The 20,082-nt window shown below is 25.9% G+C and overlaps 1 protein-coding gene across 2 annotated transcripts in view; it reads right to left on the bottom strand.

Annotated features, from left to right (window-relative positions):
• Positions 1–1,397: 1,397 nt before the first annotated feature.
• The window catches only part of LOC107445515 (katanin p80 WD40 repeat-containing subunit B1), a 68,254-nt gene continuing 49,569 nt past the window's right edge, over positions 1,398–20,082 (bottom strand). The window contains exons 10-19 of one of the 2 annotated variants that reach the window (XM_043052893.3): positions 17,986–18,110; positions 16,337–16,387; positions 13,886–14,007; positions 12,596–12,643; positions 10,764–11,284; positions 8,951–9,121; positions 6,796–6,872; positions 5,891–5,965; positions 3,359–3,475; positions 1,398–1,772 (exon numbers count right to left, since the gene is read on the bottom strand). In XM_043052893.3, coding sequence (XP_042908827.1) covers positions 1,631–1,772; positions 3,359–3,475; positions 5,891–5,965; positions 6,796–6,872; positions 8,951–9,121; positions 10,764–11,284; positions 12,596–12,643; positions 13,886–14,007; positions 16,337–16,387; positions 17,986–18,110 — 1,449 coding nt within the window. In that variant the 3' untranslated portion in view covers positions 1,398–1,630. The remainder of the gene's footprint in view (positions 1,773–3,358; positions 3,476–5,890; positions 5,966–6,795; positions 6,873–8,950; positions 9,122–10,763; positions 11,285–12,595; positions 12,644–13,885; positions 14,008–16,336; positions 16,388–17,985; positions 18,111–20,082) is intronic. The other variant, XM_043052894.3, reaches the window with a different exon arrangement.

The following is a 20,082-nucleotide window of genomic DNA, read 5'->3' on the forward strand; positions in this document are numbered from 1 at the left end:
GTTCATGAATTAAGAAAAATGTAGATGTATACATAAAATTTTAAATGCACATCAAATAAGATGCAGATTTAAAATTATAAGAAATGAAAAATATCAGTTTAAAAAATTAAGCAAGCAAAAAAATTATTTATTCTGTACAATGTGCACCACAGAGAACTACGAGATCATATTATTTAAGTGCACTTAGTAAATATAATTGTAAAAATTATTAAAATTAATTCACAGGTAACTATTTACCTTGCTGAGATCGAAATGAAATTGGATTAGCAGATAGAATTAGCAATCAGAAGACACAGACAGTTATTTATAAGAATTGAGCAAAAGAATTTGCAAAAACAATTCATTTCAGTAAGCATTAGTCAATCGAAGTTTAGAGTTTGTACTTGATTATTGAATTATTTGCATTGAAAGATTGTTTGAATAAAATGAAATGCAAATTTAACTATCAAATTAATTTTAAATATTTAAACAAATTTCAAAGACAGTTTTTTTTTTAAATATACTAATAGAATAGCTGTTGGAGACCTAAACAAGTCAAAGATTAATTTTTATTCAGAGGTGCAACCATTGTTGTGATTAAAAACTGGAATGATAAAAAAATGTCTAATATGCAAATAGTTCTTATAAATTACACATAAAATAAAAAATAGGCTTAAGAATACGAGGGGGAAAATACCGTTTACAACTTTCGTATAAAAACAGCCAGAAAGTTGAAGCTTAAATTTGCTATTTTGTACGAGAATTGAGCAAACATGATATTTTATTCTATGTTCATTATTACTGAGTTACACTGAAGTAATTTTAAAAAATCAATTTTCTCTCATAAAAGTAAATCATAATTAAAACAATAGTTCAAGGTTGTTGTCCCTAATATGAAAAAAAGATTGCAAAATTCAAATTTCAATCAGAAATAAGACATACAAATTTCACAATAGCTGTAAAACAATTTGTACCTTAAAATAGATTTTTATGTATCTTATTTAATTTAAAAATAAAAAAATTTAATTAAAATAAATATTACTTTAAACAAAAAGCAAAATTTATTGAACTGTGTGTACAAAAAGTAATATTCTTTTACCCACTTTAAAATATTATTTTAAATATTATTATTAAATAAGAAATACTAAAGCACTTTTTGTGGTAACTATTTTACAACATCCTGAACACTGTCTGAAATTTGAAAATAAATTTCAATATTATTCAGAAATTTTTTGAAACAACTAAAACATCTGCCATCAAAAACAAAGTTGAATAATTAAAATTTCTGAAAGTTGATCCTTAAGGCATCAATCACATGTTATTCTGTAATCATTTATGCAGTGTTTATATGGAATGACATTCTTAATAAGATTAAGGAACACTTGTTATTCAAAATGTAAAAAATGTTTTTTAAAGAGTATAAGCAATTTCAGAAATATTTATTAATCTGAGTACAGTGCAACTTCACAAGCATGAGTTAAAGTATATACAGTATGATTAATAAAACCTTTTCCTGGTCATTAAAAAATGAAAATGGCACAAGAAAGTTTCACACTTAAGTGTTTCGATGGAATTATTGGAAGGCCACATTAATATCACGAACTAGGAAGAAGAAAAAAAACATCCAATGATAACATGAAGAAGCACGAAATCATATTCTGTTGAATTCTGTACACAGCATGGCTAATAGTTCTCGGAAAGACTGTCCAAGTTTTCCTTGCATTGTCTGCCGCTTCAGAATAAAAGACTGGATGCCTAGAAGTTGCTCATAGCAATTTTTGCACTTTGTAACTCTAAAATAAAAGAAACTTAATCAAAATATTTTATAAAAAGGGATAAAATCTAAATTGAAAGCTTAATTTTAAAACTGAGCAAGTACGGCAATTTCCTGCATATAATCCGCGGATTACATGGGAATCATCAGAGCGGATAATCTGCTGGGGAGAAAGAAATTTACAACAGCAATCTAATGACTTTCGTCAAACATAAAAGTTAAATGTGGTCGCATATCAACTCGTCCATTTCCTTACTAATAGCCATCAGCTCACATATGATGTAAATTAACTCATATATGAAGTAGATTCACTAACATACAATGGAGGAAAAGGCTCTGAAATTCATTTTTATTTATCCTGCCATAAATGAAACACTGTTATCCGTCTATTATCTGCTGACGTTTTCCCTCCTGCTGATTATACATTGCCGCAAATGATTTGCAGGGAAATAACGGTATTTTTTAAGAAATGCTTAATTTAATAAAACTTATTGAACCCTTCTATTAAACTTCAAATAAACTTTACAATTAAATAATACTACAAGGAATTTAAAAAATCATTACGTAGATGAATTAAGCTACGATTAAAAAAATCGTGCTTTCTAAAATATACTTTCAAATTATCTTCTGAAAAAATACAACTTTTGGCGAAATTCTCTACTGTTAAACCTAGAACACTCGTCTCAGAGCTTCAACGAGTTGTATCTAACAAAGGTCAAATTTACCAATCAATTCGAATGAGATATTAGACACTTAGACATTTCTTATAAATCTTATAGTAGAAAACCCCTACAAGAAGTTTAAAATTTTAAGAAGTTCGAAAGTAAGTTAGGCACTTAACAAAAAATATTAAACCAACATTTAAAAAAATTTTCTAAAAATCAGAATTAACATGACGTTTTTGTGAGTTCAAACAGAAGAAGCAGTATTATTACAACATGCCAGTTCTGAAATCAAGGTATCACTTTTTACCACTTGGTTCACAATGATTCCACCATAAATTCACATCATTTTAAGATAGTTTTTTTCAACAGTTATTTGTCATTTTTTAGCTGTTTTCATATAATTTTTCAAACTTAAATATTTTTAATGCAATGTTATTATAAGCAAACTTTGAATTTGAGTTATCACTTCTGGAGACACTTAAAAAGATAAAATTTTATGACTTCATTTAAAACAAAAAAGAAAAACAAGAAAATCGGGGATCCTTTGTCAAATTTATGATTTTCATGATCAGTAGTCACCCTGTTTAATAAATATTGTTTTAGAACAGAAACTTTATAATTGCAGAGGAAAACATAATCAACAATGAAATGAGAAAGTAATAAAATTCTAAGAATTCAAAAAGCGTTTGTAAAAAAAAAATTTTAGTGCGGTAATTTTTTGACGATACAATCAATAAACATTTTTTAATTAAAGCAAATACAATTAAAACAAATTCAATCAAAATATTATAATAAGTATAAAATAGTATTTTGAGTAAAAATCATAATAACTTTATCACACACAATCTCACAAAATTGAATAAAACACAAAACATTAGTCAAATAATTTTTTTAAAAAAATTAATAAAACAAAATTATATTTTTGTAAAAAGACAATTACCTTTCTTCCCCACAAAGATCTACTCCAATACGGGGCGGAGCTTCAATATTTGTTTTAATAAGATTTCCAAACTTTTGCAAAATCAATTTAACAGAAGAACAACCAATTGACATATAACTACACAAAAATAGAAATTAAAATCAATATTTTAAAATATATATATATAAGTTTTTAAAAAAATCATTAAGCTAATTAGAAATGATTCAATAATAAATTTACAAAACACTTTTCATAAACAAAAATTTAAAAACATGTTTGATATTCCAAAGTTAATTATAATAAAGAAAAATAATTCATTATGCACTTTCTGACATATAACATGACAATAAAATAATTTAATTCAATACGCTAACTCTCAAATCAGAAATAAATAGGGAATAACTTAGAACGTATGGAAAAATTGAAATCAATCACATAAAAATAGTAGTAAGACCAAACAAATTCAATGAAAGCCAAACTAATTTTCTAACTGCTGGATAGATAGTTACATTAAATTAAGGTAAAATCAATTTTGCAAATAAAACAAAATTTTCAAGTATTTAAATAAAAATAGAGCTGAGGTTCATATTTTACTGATGGACATTAATTAAAAGAAATAATTTATTAAATGATCATTTAAAAACATTTTTTGGGAAGCCATTCATGATCATTTAAGAACATTTTTTGGGATTTCTTCCAAAAAAATTTAGTTTTAATTATGAATTAAAGATATCAATAGCTTTTTTTTTCGAATGAAAAGGTATGTGAAAAGCTTGCTTAAATGATAAATTATTCAGTGAAGGGTCCATTTAAGGAAAAAAAGTTTAAAGCAGGCTTTTTACTTGTTGTAAATAAAATTCAGGAAATTTCTCAAATTAGTCAGGACATTTTTTTGGTGCAATACATACATACTAGATTATTTTTAAGAAGAGGAAACAAAGAACAAAAAAAATTGTGTACTCTGCTGATTTGAAAATTATATTTTGCACAGAATATTTCTTTAATTTTCTACAACATCAAGAGGGAAAAAACAGGAGCCAGAATCAATGTTTTCAAATAAATATTCAAAACAAGTTAATCAAAAATAGTTTTAAAAAATGGTGCAATTTCGTGAATGCTTACATACAATGATAAATCTGGGAACATGATTTTTCTTAACTTTGGAAATAGATTCCTTAATATAAAGATATATCAAAATAAGTTAAAAATAAAACTAATAATTATACAGTGAAATGTCTCGGGAGAGACCACTCTCCATTTCTCAGTAAAATGGTCGTTGATGGATGTTAGTCGTTCTTAGAGGTTACCTCCATTGACTTCAAAATTTTTATCGAAGATATATGATTTTCCCCAAAGGATTTTAATTTTAGACAGTGTTATGTTTTAAAAGCAGATATGCCACTTTTGTTGGAGCAATGAAAAGACAGATCGATGATTAAAATTTAGCCTCTATAAAAATGATCCCAACCAATATAATTATGTGTAACAAATTTACAAATTATGAATGATGAAACTATTTTAAATAAACTAACAGTTATGTTTTTTAATTGAATCTGCATTTAATTTTATATCATAAAAATTAGTTAGCTTTAAAAGATAAGAGATTTGTTTGAGATACTCGTTGTTTCTAAAATTACTTTTTTCCTAGTCTAACTTTCAACTCCAAAAGTAAATCATTGACAGCATTGTCTTTAATGCACTCTGACTGGAACATGAGGTTGCATCGCCAAAAAGAGCTTTCTAAATAAGAATCTCACATATATATTTTGAATACATTTTAATCTGAGTTTAGGATTCATTAATTTATTGTTAAATCCTTTGCTTTGATATGTTTGCCCAGTCACTGGGAAAGGTTTTAATGGTCCCTCCTAAAGGTTTTACTCAACACCAAGTCAATGGAAAAAATTATACGTTTCCCAAAAGTGGTCGTAAATAGAGGTGGTCTTTCCTGGAGGCTTCGGTGCAAATTTAAAAATATTATAAATAAAAATAAGGAAAGTGAGATTGGAAATGAAATAGTAAATGAATCGCCACTGCTTTGCCACTGCTGCAGATGCAACTATTGCCATTGATGTTTTAAGAAGATATATTAATTTATCCAATGAGGAAGATGGCTTAATTACTATGCTTGTAGTATTTTTTAACTTTGGATTGTTATTCTGTTTTGTTCTTATAATGATGTAATTTGTGCAAGGAAAAAATATTAAATTTTTAAAAAAAAGAACTTTGTTAGAAACACTAATAGTTTATCACAAGATAAATTGACAGACTTAAGCCTGCAAAATTGTGCAGCGAAATGTTTTTTGAATGTTATTTTTCACAAATTCTGCTTAGGGGCACACTCTACTTGACAATTTTTCACAATCCATTAAAAGTTGTTGAACAGAGAGAGAAGTATAGGCTAATAAAATAGTAATTTTTGAAAGTGGCTTAATAGTTATGAAAGTTTTAAAAAAGTTATAATAGATTGCATGGAGTCATAAATCTGATAAACATATTAACAACAATGGATATAATATTAATTGTGGGGAAAAAAAGAAACTTTAAACAAACCTTTCAAATTTGCTTTGAACAAGATCTTGAATAAATGGCAACAACGATTGGCACAAGTCGAGACTCCATAAGTCCCTGGCAAAAAAGGCAATATTATTAGTGACTATAAGTAAGTGAAGAGCGAAAATATCGAACAGCACATATAAAAACTTATACACAGCATAAATTAACTTAAAACTACCTGAGTAAATGAAGCTAATATAGAATTTAAAAAATTTTAAACTGACAAAAAACAAACTATTAAAATAAATAATCTTTACCTGATTAAGACACCAAAAATAAAAGAATTACAACAGTATGTTTTACAATATGTGATACTGCAGTCAAAGGTAAAAATTATTTCAAAAACTGAACGAAATTGAATTTACAACAAAAAAAAACTCATTTGTTCTTATTTTAAAATCTGATAGGAAAGTTTTAGTTAACAAAGCAAAATATATAACATAACTTTTACTAATAAAATAACTTTCCTCCCACTAACAAAAGAATTGTCTTTATGTTTCCAAAGGAAGTAAAAAATAAATCTTGATCCTCTTTTAGAAACTAAAATTTTCCAATGTCTGCATGTCATGTCATGGTGACTCCATGGTAGGTGCAAAATATATAACATAAAACAAAAGCAACTGGTGACAATTAAACTAATCCTTTGTTTTCTGTCAATACTTTTCTTATTTTTATTAATATCATACCAACTTTGCTGATTAGTAGTGAAATAAGTTAAAAGTATGACAATATTTCAAATTAGTACACTGAATCTACTAGTATATCAATATCAAAACATAACCTAAGTTTTAAAAGATTAAATCAAAAACTAATTTGTCAATAATTATAAATTAACTAAAAATAATTTATGATCTTTTAAAAAAATAGCAAAAAAAAGAATCGCCAATGTGGGAGAAACTTACTGTCTTCGGTTCAAGACGGATAAGAAGTCAACCATGACAGCAGGCTCATTCATACTTACAGCCGTATCTGTTGCAATCTAAAAGTATAATCAAGTTTTTACTTCTACAATAAGCAACTTTATTTGAATACTCAACAAAATAAATATTTATATTAAAAAAGGAAAATGACATAGAATTAGGAAATTTACTTTAAATTTACTAAAAAGCTTTCAAAAAATGCTTCAGTATTTTCTGAGCCATTTTAAGATGGGATGGATAGCACATAAGTATCCCCTTTAGACATTCTTGTCAGTGATTAAAATTTAAAAGAAAAAAATGATAAAATGATGCACTATAGCAAAGGGAAAAAAAGCTTTGAAAAATGACCCAGAACTTTCTGAGAAAGGTAGAACATTTTGAAGTCATCTTTTTAAAAATATCAAATTGCCTCTAAGACAACTGTTATAGAAAGTATGCATTGCAAAAAATGCTAACATTATAAATAAGTATACATGCTAACAATGCATGTATACTTATACTCTACAGGGCCTTTTTAACTTTAAAATTTTAATGAAAACATAGTTGTTACAAAAATCACAAGGACAAAATATTGAGAGAAAAAAAGTTTTGTGATAATTAAAGCATAAAGTAATAATTTGTTCTTAATATAGAAGTTTCGACATTTATTATTAGGAATTTTTGGGGGATTAATTAACCTTTAAAGGGCTAATGCTGCCATAAATGGATGAACCTTGACTTACTGGGTCCAATACCATGTATATAATGGATAAAATCATTTTATTATTATTGCACTTACTGTTTAATAATAATTAATTACTAAATTCAACATTATAAATAACTACCATAATTAATCACTATAATTATACTTCAAGACCATTATGGGTTAAAAGTTTAATAATATTTTTTTGTCCTGATGTAAGTCCCTCATTCAGTATAATTTTAAATCCTCCTGATTGAAAAATTTATTTTAAAGTACAAATCAGAAATCAATATTTATGTGATTTACAATTAAGACAACATGCCAACTATGGTGCTATAACTTCCCTCTTATTCAAATCTTTAAAAAACAATTTTTTAAATTTATTTACCTATTTTAACATTTCTCAATATTTATGCAGAATTTAAGATTAAAGTATACAGTCAAGTTTTGTTGTTCTTCGGTGGATTTTTTGTCATGCCATTTAATTTAACCATTGCATCACTGTTTTAAAATTAATTACTTCCACAACTAAATTCCTTGCAAATAAGAAGTGGTCGTAAAATAACTTCCCCGATATGCATAAACTTCTAGTTGCCTATCCATTTGATCAATAAAAAAAATAATTTTAGGTGTTATTTAAAGGCAATGGCTAGAGTTAGTGATGATTCATAGCAATCGAACTTTCATGGTCACTGTTACAGAGAAGGAATTTTTAAATTTACAAATGGCAGGACACATTTTTTTTGTCATGAATTTTCAGAGTAAAAATAAATAAAATGAAGTTGGAACCATATTTTTAGCATGAAAAACAGTGAGTCTAACAGAGATAAAGAGAGCAAAAAACAGCAAGCAAATTACTGTCCTTTCTTCTTCCTTCCCATTGTTGTCAGAACATGTTCAATTGAGTTCACTAACGAATCTAAAATACAAAGGCACTGTCATTTTTAATGCTAAGAATATAGTTCCAACTCCATTTTGTTTTTACCACAAGGATCAAAATATTAAGAAAAAAAAGGTATTGCCAATTGCAAATTTCTACATTTGTTCGTTGTAATCATAAGTCTCAGATTAAGAAATCACAATCTCCAAAAAAACATATCTTCAAATAACACTATCTGAAATTGCATCTCAATCAGCAAGAAAAAGGCTGCAAGGGAATCAAATATAGAAGTTATGTTATCACAACCTTGTATTTTAGGTATATCTTTAGAAGAAGAAAAAAATTAAAATATAACGCTGTGATAAAACAAATAAATTGAGAGGTCATTTTTTAGTAATTTTTTTAAAATCTAATAAAGCGAATTGATATAATCTATTCATTCACTTAATTTTGATGCAAAAAGTAATATATTTTTTACTTTTTTTAAACTTGAGAAAAATATTTTCATTTAGGGAAGGAAAAAAAAAAAACCAAACCAAACATACTACATAGTTCGTAAAGTCAGATACCCATACCTTTGAGCCTTTAGATTTCATAACTGCGAGAACTATTTGCAATTTTTTCAGTCTATTATCGAACACTGTAATAAATGCTTGATGTTCTCTACAAATAAGATTCATTGCCTCAGCTTCGGAAACTTCAGGTTGAACAGCCTGGCTACTTCCCAGACATTTTTGTTGTGATTTCTAAATTAAAAACAAATGATATCTTAAGAACTGATATAAATTGCAGGAAAAAAACTGAAAATTAATCTGGATCAAAAACAAAAAGGAGATAATAAACTTTTCAATACTACAATGGCATATGACTACATAAATAAAAAAAAGTATTTCTAACAAGCTAATTAAACAGACCTAACAAAAATAAATGTATCAACTTTTAAAGAAAAGTTGATACATTTTAAGAAATTATTTAAACTAGATGCCAAATACATAAATGAATTATTTAAAAATTATTTAAAGCACATGTAGAGTCCAGCCAAATGAAACATGGCCTACAGCGTTTACTGTTCGTCATGTTGTAATAAAACATTGCACTTCCTGTGATGCATTTGGCTGCTGATAAGTTAATGCACCTTTTATTTATTTATTTATTTATAATATATATATATATATATATATATATATATATATATATATATATATATATATATATATATATATATATATATATATATATATATAAGTTAAAAATGTAGAGAAAACAAGGAAAATAATTAAGATTAATGAAAAGAGAAGAAGAAAAATTATTAAAATAAAATATTTTGAAGAAAAGAATTTTTTTTTAATTATTTAAAATATATATATATTAAAAAGCCGAAAACAAAATAATTAAAAGATATAATCTTTTCATCAGCTCACACGACTATATCTGCAAAAAGGAGTGCTTTCTAATATTGTTTCAACATAGCCTAAGCTAAATATATCAATAGAATAATGTGATGAGCACTCAAAAAATTGAAACGAAAATAGAACACTTTAAACAAAAAATATATCAAGCAGCAAAAACAAAAAAATAATATGTAAAGAAAATACAGCACAAAACACAAAACGAAATCTATAAAGCGAGTAGAGGATTCAAATGAACTTACACATACTGGAATCTTTCAAGATTGATATAAAATATTTTCGTAACAAGATTGCCAAATTACAAAATAGGAAAACAGAAGAGCAAATAGAGTTAGAAGCATAAATAAATGAAGTGTTCCATGTTATAATATATAGATATTTCTTCTTAAATAATTTTTTTAATATTATATTTTAATTGTTTTTTTTTCTTCTCTTTTATTAATCTTTATTTTTTCCATGTTTTCTCTATATTTCTAACTTATTTTATGAGTTCTACATATTTGCAGCTAATGCACAGTAAATAAAACTTATTTTCTTCCTTTTAATCCATTTTGACTTTATTGTGCTACCTATATTTATAGATGTCATTGGTTTCGTGTGTGTACAATTAATCAAATATTATATGACCCATTAAAACACTATGTATATTTCCTTACAGTGCCAGCCAGCTTGTAAATTATTAACATCAAGTGACTAACTAAAAGTGAATTGGAGCCATTGAGTCAAAACCTTTCAGATACCAATGCAATCACTATAAACTGCAGTTACCACCCACCCACCACAAAAAATTTCACTTTTTTTTTTCTGAATTCATAAAACACAAACATGTAAAAAGGTTTTCTTATAAGTATATCATTATTTCTCGTAGCATAAATTGTAACAGCATTGAATTTTTCTATATTGTTATTTAACTTCTTCCTAATAAGCATGATAAATTTATTCATAAAATTTCAATATTTATATAAGAAACATAACTCACAGGTAAAAAGTCATCAACATTTAACCCTGCAGGTGCATCTCTTTGTTCTGGTACATAAGAATCTGGAGCTTTTGAAACAGCTTTAACCATATGATCAGGATATATAGCAGTTCTATGATTATAAGCATCCCTATCAGGTAGAAAAGTTGTAGGTCTAACTATTGAAACTGCTTCTGGAGGATAACCTGACCATCTGATAGCTGTTGCTTTTTCACAGGGTTTTTTAAAACCTTGAGAGTTTTTATCATTAAGAAACGTAGCTTTCGGACTGAACGCATCAGGAACATTTGTAACAGATGATGAGAGTTGATTAGTCCTTATGGTAATACCAGATGACACTGGAGAAGATGGTACAAAGTTATTTTTAACCGGAGATGCTATCCTAATAGGAGATGAAACAGGGGACTTGGAAAGTTTCTCTGGGATTTCTGTAGTAACATTAAATGATGTCTGAATAGACAGTGATTTTGTTTCTCTCTCAATGGACTTGAACATGTAATCTTCCTTCATAAGATCATTTGCTGAAAAAGAGAAATAAATTAAAATGAATGGACTAGAATTTTTAGTTACTCATTTACTAAATCACAAATTTCTAATGAGATAAAATGAGAAATGTAGAGAAAAGTTTATAACTATAAAATTCTATATAAATAACATTAAATTTATTAATGCCGATCAGATTAACATTTTTTATATACATATATATATATTTTCAACCTTCAGTTCAAATTATTTCAGGTACTGAGTTGAAGCATGATTGAAAAACGTTGAACTAAAGGAAAAAGAAATTAAAGTTTAGAAGTTTCAGATTTTACAAAAAAAATTCAAAATATACTATTTAATTGGATAACTAGATTAAATTATTTTTAAAAAATTATTTCTTACTTAGAAGAACTTAAAATAAAAGCATATATTATTTTTGTTTATTTATCAACATCCATATATGAATTTGCTTGTTCAATACAAAGTAATAGATAAAATACAATACCAACTGGTAATGGACAATCAGGATTGAAAAAAAAAAATTTAAAAATAAATAAAATTTAAAAAAATGTAGCTGTGACAATTTTATGCAGAATTTTATTCTAAAAATATCTTTGACTTAAACCTTATTCAAAATGGAAGAAATAAGAAAAGAAGAACAAAACTTCTGATATTTTTGCTATTTGCACAATTTTAGTCAAAGAATTGCAATGATTATTTAAACTATTTATCGGTATAACAAAGTATAAACATACATATTTTTAAGAAGTAAAATTATTACTATTTGCAAAATGTAAGAATCCTTGCAAATGAACTTGTATATGCACACAATTGCATAGTCTGTATTGTATAACTATGCTTGTACCTTTAATTTACATCTTGAGTACACAAATGTAAACAATTTTTTCCATACTGGTGGATATTTAAGAAAAAAATCTTTTATGGAGAAAAAATCCTATTTAGAATAGATCCTCCCTCAAAATTTCTTAAAACCAGTCTTAAATAAAACCATTGCTGCATTTAAAAAAATAAGTACAATTTTTTTTTAAAAAAAAAAAGGAAAGAAACTGCAAAAACAACATAAAACTAATAATTTATGTTTTTCCCATGGTATAAACAAATACTTTAACATTGCATAGATTAAGAATGAACTAAAATTGCAATGCAACAATGTATAATTGAGAAACATATAAACAGTACTTAACTGTATATAAAATATATAGATATCCAATTATATGAAGTATAAACAGGTCTTTCCACTTTCATATAATATAAATTTTAAAAGAATCAAGAAATAAATTGATAAATATTATAAAAAGAATTGATAAAAATATTAAGTAATGCATTACCATCTAAAGGCATAGGAAAAGGGTCACTTTTAGGAGGAGTACGACACACTAGAAAGATTAAGAAAGGGTTTAGACATACATAAACTTAGCAATAAACAATTAAACACTCGAGAGAAGAATACTGTTTGAAAAACACTCAAAGAACATAAGATGTAAAAAAATCTGCCTTCAAAAATATTTCATAGATAAATAAATTGGAACCTTTACTAAAAGTTAGTACGAAAAGGTCTAATAATGAAACACAAATTTATTGATCTATGATTGCAATAAGGTTCGCATCATAAACTTAAACTGTGGGTCTTATTTTGTAAATGTTCATTTTAAGATACAATTTCTAGCAATGAAAGACAATTCAATGAAATTTAAGCGACTTCTTTAATTTTAATTCCTTTATCTATAGATTGGCAACTAAAATATTTAATAGTTTCAACTTGTTCAAAGAAATAGCAGCTTAGAATTTAAGCTTTTGTTAACAATGAGAAAATCTGATTTAAATATATATATATATATATATATATATATATATATATAATAATGATGAAAATATAAACACATCCACCAACTACTAGAAGAATGTACTATTTATATCAGTAATACAGCCTATCATAATAAACATAAGATATTGTAAAACATCTTAGTAATTCAACATTCATGTATCATTCATGTATCTTCAGGAGCTCTTGAGAAAATTACTTTATCATTTAAGGATTTTCAACTGATCTCTTATTAGCTTTTAATTCTATTGATTTACAGAAAATATAATTACAGAAGTACCCATTATACTTATTTTTTTAAAATTTAAAATAAAAGACACACAAAAAGATAAGTTTCAAATTTCTATGCTAAAAATTTAAGATACAGAAATATATTTTTAAAACTAAGTATTTTCTTATGAATGACCCAATAATAAAATATTTAAATAACATTATGAAACTCTTTTTTATGCTCGCTTGAATATTAAGTAGTTTTTTAGTGTAATTTTTAAGTATTTAAAAAATGTTTTGCAACTTTAAAACAATAACACAGAATTTACCTAATACTACACCACAAAGACAAATCATGCATCTTAAAATATGGTCTGATGTTATGCAAAATTACAAACACAAATACTGTCTAAGCAATACAAATACTGCATGATAAATAATAAGCATTTCAGTTTCTGTTGCATTAGAAAAAAAAGCACAGTTTTCAATTTACTGATACCTTATTTCCACTTTACAATATAAACAATATATCAATTGAATTGAATTTCAAGCATCATTTTAAGATATATTCACATTTAAAACTTACATTCACTTTTAGGGATGAAAACTTCTTCACTGTTTATTTCTTTCAAATCTTCTAAACTGAAATTATCATTTTCTACGTCAAATTCTTGGCTTATACTTTCAACAACTTTCATGTCAAAAGAACTGGAAACGAAATTTTAAAAATTTATTTATGATTAAATAGAAATAAATTTCTTTATCTTCAACAAGTGGAACATTAATTCCTATAAAATATGTATACACACAATACAACATAATTAACACACATCATGATGATTAGGTTTTTTTTTTTAATTTATAAGATATATAAACTAAAATAAACTCAGTGGCGTGACAGCTCATAGAGGGCCAAATCCTACTATGCCCATCGCAGTTTTCTTGACCTTGGGCTCTGGGGTGCAGGAGCAGATGTTCCGGTCAGGTGGTCAGCCGAACGTGGAACCCCCAGTGTTTAGTTCCCAAACATGTTTGGTACTCATTTATCGACCCACTGAAGGGATGAAAGGCTGAGTCAACCTTGCCCAGCCCGAGGATTTATAAGATATATGATTAGACTAAATTTAATAATTACATTGATTTAATGCATAGTTTAATTTAAATTTATAATAAATCTCAAAAACTATGATCAGTAATCACTAGAAACAATACACGATTGAATTATAATAGTCTGGAAGAAGAGGAAAGGTAAAAATGTCAACATTGAAATAGTTCCACTTTTTTAATATTAATGTTAATATCCTATCTGTTTTAAACTCCATTGTTAGAGAACTATTTAATTTAAATGGGCTCTTTTTAATTCAAACATGTATAATTTTAAACATTCTGCAATTTGAACAAACAATTATTCCCAAAAAATTTACTATTCACCAAAGTTAGTATTTTTTATTAAGAGCTTCTTTATTAATATTAAAAGGCGTCAAAGCGAAAATTTTCAAAGTAACAGGTAGTGATGGAAAAAAAGAAGTGGTATAATTACAAAAATATTGGTTCTTGATATAGACAAAAGCTACTTAAACTTAGATTAAAAATAATGAAAAAATATCATGAACAACAAAACAAACGAGATACACAAATTTTAGTATATGTGAATTTTTTTACTATACCTTTCTATCATCCAATCTTACATAGAAATTAAGTTACAATAAATTTATTTTTCATAAAAAAACTACAGTACAGAGCAAAAAATTTGATCCTTTCATAAAACGCTTAAGTAAACAAATACAGAAGTCAAGAATTAAAATAACTCTAAATTTTATGCAATATTATACCGATAAATCAGTGGTTAACTTTTTCTCTTTTAGCATCAATAACTATTTAAAACCTTCTTGATTCTACAACAGACTCGAAAGTTATTTTGTCTCAAAATTTTTCCAAATTTTCCTTCCATTCTTTGACTGCCATCTTCACTACTTTTTCCAAGTTCATTTTTCATTATTCTCACCAAATTCTCAATGAAACTGGAAACAGGTAATTTTAAATATTAATTTTTAAAAATGGCCTTTTCCAGTTTCATAGAGAATAAATTATATCCTCCAGTATAAGGGCTATCATTGTCTTGTGGAACAGAAAGCCATAAGGATAAAGTGTTTCCTAAGTGTGAATGTGGGAAGGAACTTAAGCAAATTGTTCAGATATCCTGTTTTTTTTTTTTTTTTTTTTTTTTTTTTTTTTTTTTTTTGTGCCAAGCATTATACACTTATCATTAGCTTAGAAATTAAAGTCTCTCAGGTCCAGACTTTTTTGAGCTCCTTTGTAGCTTTTTAAATTTTTTTACTAATCAATTATTTTTTATTTTATTACTGATGTTTTAACTCTTCTTTTTTCAGCCATTTCCATCAATTTTCAGACCTTATGGAATATTCACACTTATTACAGTTCCAAGTTGATTTCTATCTGTTTCTTGCTTTAACATAATTCCTCCCTTAAATCAAATTTTTAAAATGAAATAAATTTCATATGAAGTATATTTTTATTTGCATAGAAAAATTATGTTCAGCTGTTCAGTTCCTTAAAAACATCTTTTGTATTAAAAATAAAGTGCTGACAAGAATCATCAAAAATGTATAACTTTCTTAATTGTCTAATATTTTGCTCTGTAATGCACTATATATTTATTGTTTAATAAAATTAATATTCCTGCAGTCTTAAGATCAAATTAAAAAGAATTAATAGTATTTGCTAGTATTTGTTTCAGAAAAGATATTTATTTTTTTTAATAAAACATATTAAAGAAAATTGACTTTTTTTTCTTTTTTTTTTGTATGGGACGATTTTCAAAAATTAAGTTATATAAAAATATAAAAAAATTTATTAAGATCGAAGAGTTGCTTTACTGCAATGATCTCTTTTCTGAACAAGATAAAGTCAGAAAAATATGCATCAATAATACATAGCTGTACTTGGACAGTTCCTCAAAAAATAGAAACAAATAGCATCAGTTAAACTATAAATGATAGATAAAGCATGTTCTTACTTCAACTTTTGATTACCAGCATCTCTTTCAAAACTTTTTCTTGAGTGATTTCTAAAAATTCAAAGTTCATTATATAGATTACAATAAATACTGGCTCCCATTATTAAATAAAAAGTTCGAAAAATAAGAAACACATAAACAAAAGAATCTAAGTTAAGAAAAGCAATATAAGTTAAATGCAACAGATAGTTATAATAACCTTAATTTTTATTTTTAAAAAAATTGCAGTACCATTAAGTTACAGTTAAGTTTAGATAATTAACCATTTTAATAAAAATAAATTTTACTGGAAGCTAAAAAAAAAACATTTCCAAAAGATTTTTAAACTTTTTATAAATTTTAAAAATATTTCAAGTATTAGCCTTATCAATTTTTTTTTTATTAGGAAAAGAAACTTATATGAATAACAGAATAATTAAAACAAGAATTTAATCTTTAATTCCTAAAATTGCAGCTAAAATTTATATTTCTAAATAATCTTAGATAAATATCTATGATGCTTAATGGCATCTCTCTTAATCACGACTTTATACCTAAAGCACATTAGTTTACAGAATAGTTGCTGATTAAAAAATATTCGTCATAAACTCAAATGTTAATACGTCATTCAAACAGCTTCACTCATAGCTTAAATTACCCTACTATATAATTATTCCAAGAAAAATCAAACTAAAAAAGATTGTTCAATGCATATTTGGAAGGTCCCTTCGAATATTTTTTTAACATTAAATGTTAAAAAAAATATAACTTTGAACAAAAAGCTATATCAGTAAAATTCATATCAATTGTTACAGAGTTTACAAATAAAGTTTATATGAATACAACTTTTCTATAAAAGGCAAATCGCACTGTAAATATTGTAATAAATATATTTATTAGAAACTCCAAAAAATAAATAAGAATTTTTATAATAAATTTATATTTGAAAACTATTTTCAAAATAAATAAATAAAATAAAAAATATCTCCAGCATTATTCTAAAGGAAATCAGTCTCTTAATCAACTAAGGGCACAAAGTAATAAGTTTTTGTTTTAAAAAATTCCTTTGTTTGAAATTCCTTTAAATTATATTCTCATTTGGGCTATTTATTTCACTGTAATCTCAAGATATTGCATATGAAATTGCTCGCATTAATGAATATCATAGCAATTTGACTATGATACACAATGACAAAGTTAAATTAATTGGATATAGCACAATTACTATAAAAATCTTTAAACAAGATAATGAGAAAATGAACCATTGAATACTATATTGACCATTCTTATACAAAATCATAGTTAAAAATAGACTAAGAGAAATTTAACAACTACATAATTTCTTTCATTTTAAACATAAAGCATTACTTGAATTTTTTTTTCAATAAACAATTTTTTTCACAAACTGAAAAACAGTTTCATTTCTAAAACAAAATGTATGATTTAATAGCCAGTTTGAAAATTAAATGAATTCTCAGTATTTTATATTTATGGTTAAGAATTCCCTTATAACACAAAAATGATAATAAGTAATTAAATAAATAAACAAATATAAGAAACTAATGGAAGAGCATTTTTTTAATAGTATAAGAGCATTAAAATTAAATAAATAACATTTCAAGCAATTCATTAGATTAACACATTAACAGTAAATAAGATATGAGTCTCACCCAGTAATTGGATATTGATTAGGAATGTAAGAAATATTGCTATTATCCATTTTGGCAAGAGGTTTTAAACTGTCTAGCTGCACTACATATACAGTCACAGTATTCATTGAAAAACTACCAGCGACCTAAAATTTATAACAGTTTAGTAAGATAATAAGAAATTAATCATGAAAGAAACAAAAAAAGATCAACAATTATACAATATTAGCAACAATTAAATCTACGATTGGAAAAACATCAATTTGCTACATTTCGTTAAGTTATAGAACAGAAAAAAACTTTGAAAAAAAAATTTACATTTATTGTTACAACCCAAATGAAATCCAAGCATATAAAATAGTTCAAATATTTTCAGAATATAGTGCCTCTGACAGATGTATTTTCTTTCACTTATTAAATTATTTTCTCTAACAGAGGCATTGAAGTAATTTACAATTTCAAATTTATTGGCACGAGTGAATGGTTTCATGAAAAAATACCTGAAGTTTTCAAAAAAAAGTGTATGTACAGGGGCATATATATTAATTGATTATAAAAAGTTAAACTCTACTAAAATGAATTGCAACATGCTATTTGTGCATGAAATGTGGTTGATATCAGGACTAGAAGATCGCATAATCAACCATTACTAAAGATTAAATTGTGATTGTAGTTTGTAAATCAGGTCAATATGAATAGGGAAAAATAAGATTTGAAAAACATGGAGCGTAATGAGCTGCAAATCACGCAAATACTAATCATAAATTCTGTTAATACAAATTGTGATAGGAGATTCATAATTCAAAAATAAAAGCAAATCTGAAGAATATAAAATTTTTCCTATTAGTGATATAATTATGCAGAAAATAAAACGGAAATGAAAAAAATATTAATTATCCATATTAATCGAATTAAATTAACAAATAATTACAGGGTGTCCAGTGAGAAGACACTTTCATATTCTCAGACTTTTACCTGATAATTCCCTGTAAATCCAAGATTTTTCCTCTATTGCGCAGATGATATTTAATATTGAATTTTATATTTTATTTTGAATTTTATTATCGCTTGAGTCAAATTACTAAATTCGGACATCTTAAAGCATTGTATACAAATATTGGAATTTGAAAAACCATATAAAAGAGGCTGAAAATTATAAATAATTTCCAAAACCAATGATCAAAAGATGAGAAATTACGATGGAATCACAAATCGAAAGCTTCAAGAAAGTGATAGCTCAAATTCAAAATTCACATACCATTATAATGTATTAAATATATCATTTTATGTTATATTTGGGAAATTTGTAAGGAAAGGACAGGGATGATGAACAATTACTATTGAAAGAACAATTCAAAACTTCAGGACACTTAGAAAAATTTGGGAGAAAACTTGTTTGCGACATTCTTAGTGAAGTACTGCTCACAGAAGCATCAATCACTTGATTTTTCATCGCCTGTTGTTTTAAAACTTTTCCCTGTTTCACTAAAATTTCTTAGAAATTACCTGATATTTCCATGAAATTTCCAGAATCAATAAATTCCCAGATAATTCCAGATTTTCCTTATTTTCCCTGTAGCTGGACACCCTGAATTAAGTATGACAAATTTGAAACAAAAGTCAAATTTAAAATTTGAAGAATCATTACATATGAAGCAAAAAGAAAATCTATGAACAAAAATGAAGATTAGAGAGAAATTCTGCCAACAATGGTCTTCAGTCCAAGAAATGAAAACCTTCAAAGCAGACACTGTATTTCACCAAAACTGAGGGGAGAAAAAACAGCTTTATTTTTCTTTTTTATTTATTTATTTGCTTGTTTATTAATTTTGTGGGCAAGAAAATTATGTTGCTGCAGATAAAAAGGAAAAGCACAACTTTCCTCAACGAAGCTAATTTATTATTTTTACGAATGAAAAAAAAAACTATCCCTACAGAATTTATCTAGATTTTAAGTATTGGAAAAGAAAAAAAAATACTGGAATTCCGGTGTTATACTGGAACAAAATCATCCCTGTAGAATGAACGCCAATTAACAAAATAAGACTAAAATATATAAATTAAAAATTCTTCAATTCTTTCAAATCAAGGTGACAAATTTCAAGTCCACATGATTTT

Source organism: Parasteatoda tepidariorum, chromosome 7, assembly GCF_982258835.1.
Source record: "Parasteatoda tepidariorum strain Cologne lab strain chromosome 7, Ptep-v5.0, whole genome shotgun sequence".
NCBI classification, from domain to species: Eukaryota; Metazoa; Arthropoda; class Arachnida; order Araneae; family Theridiidae; genus Parasteatoda; species Parasteatoda tepidariorum.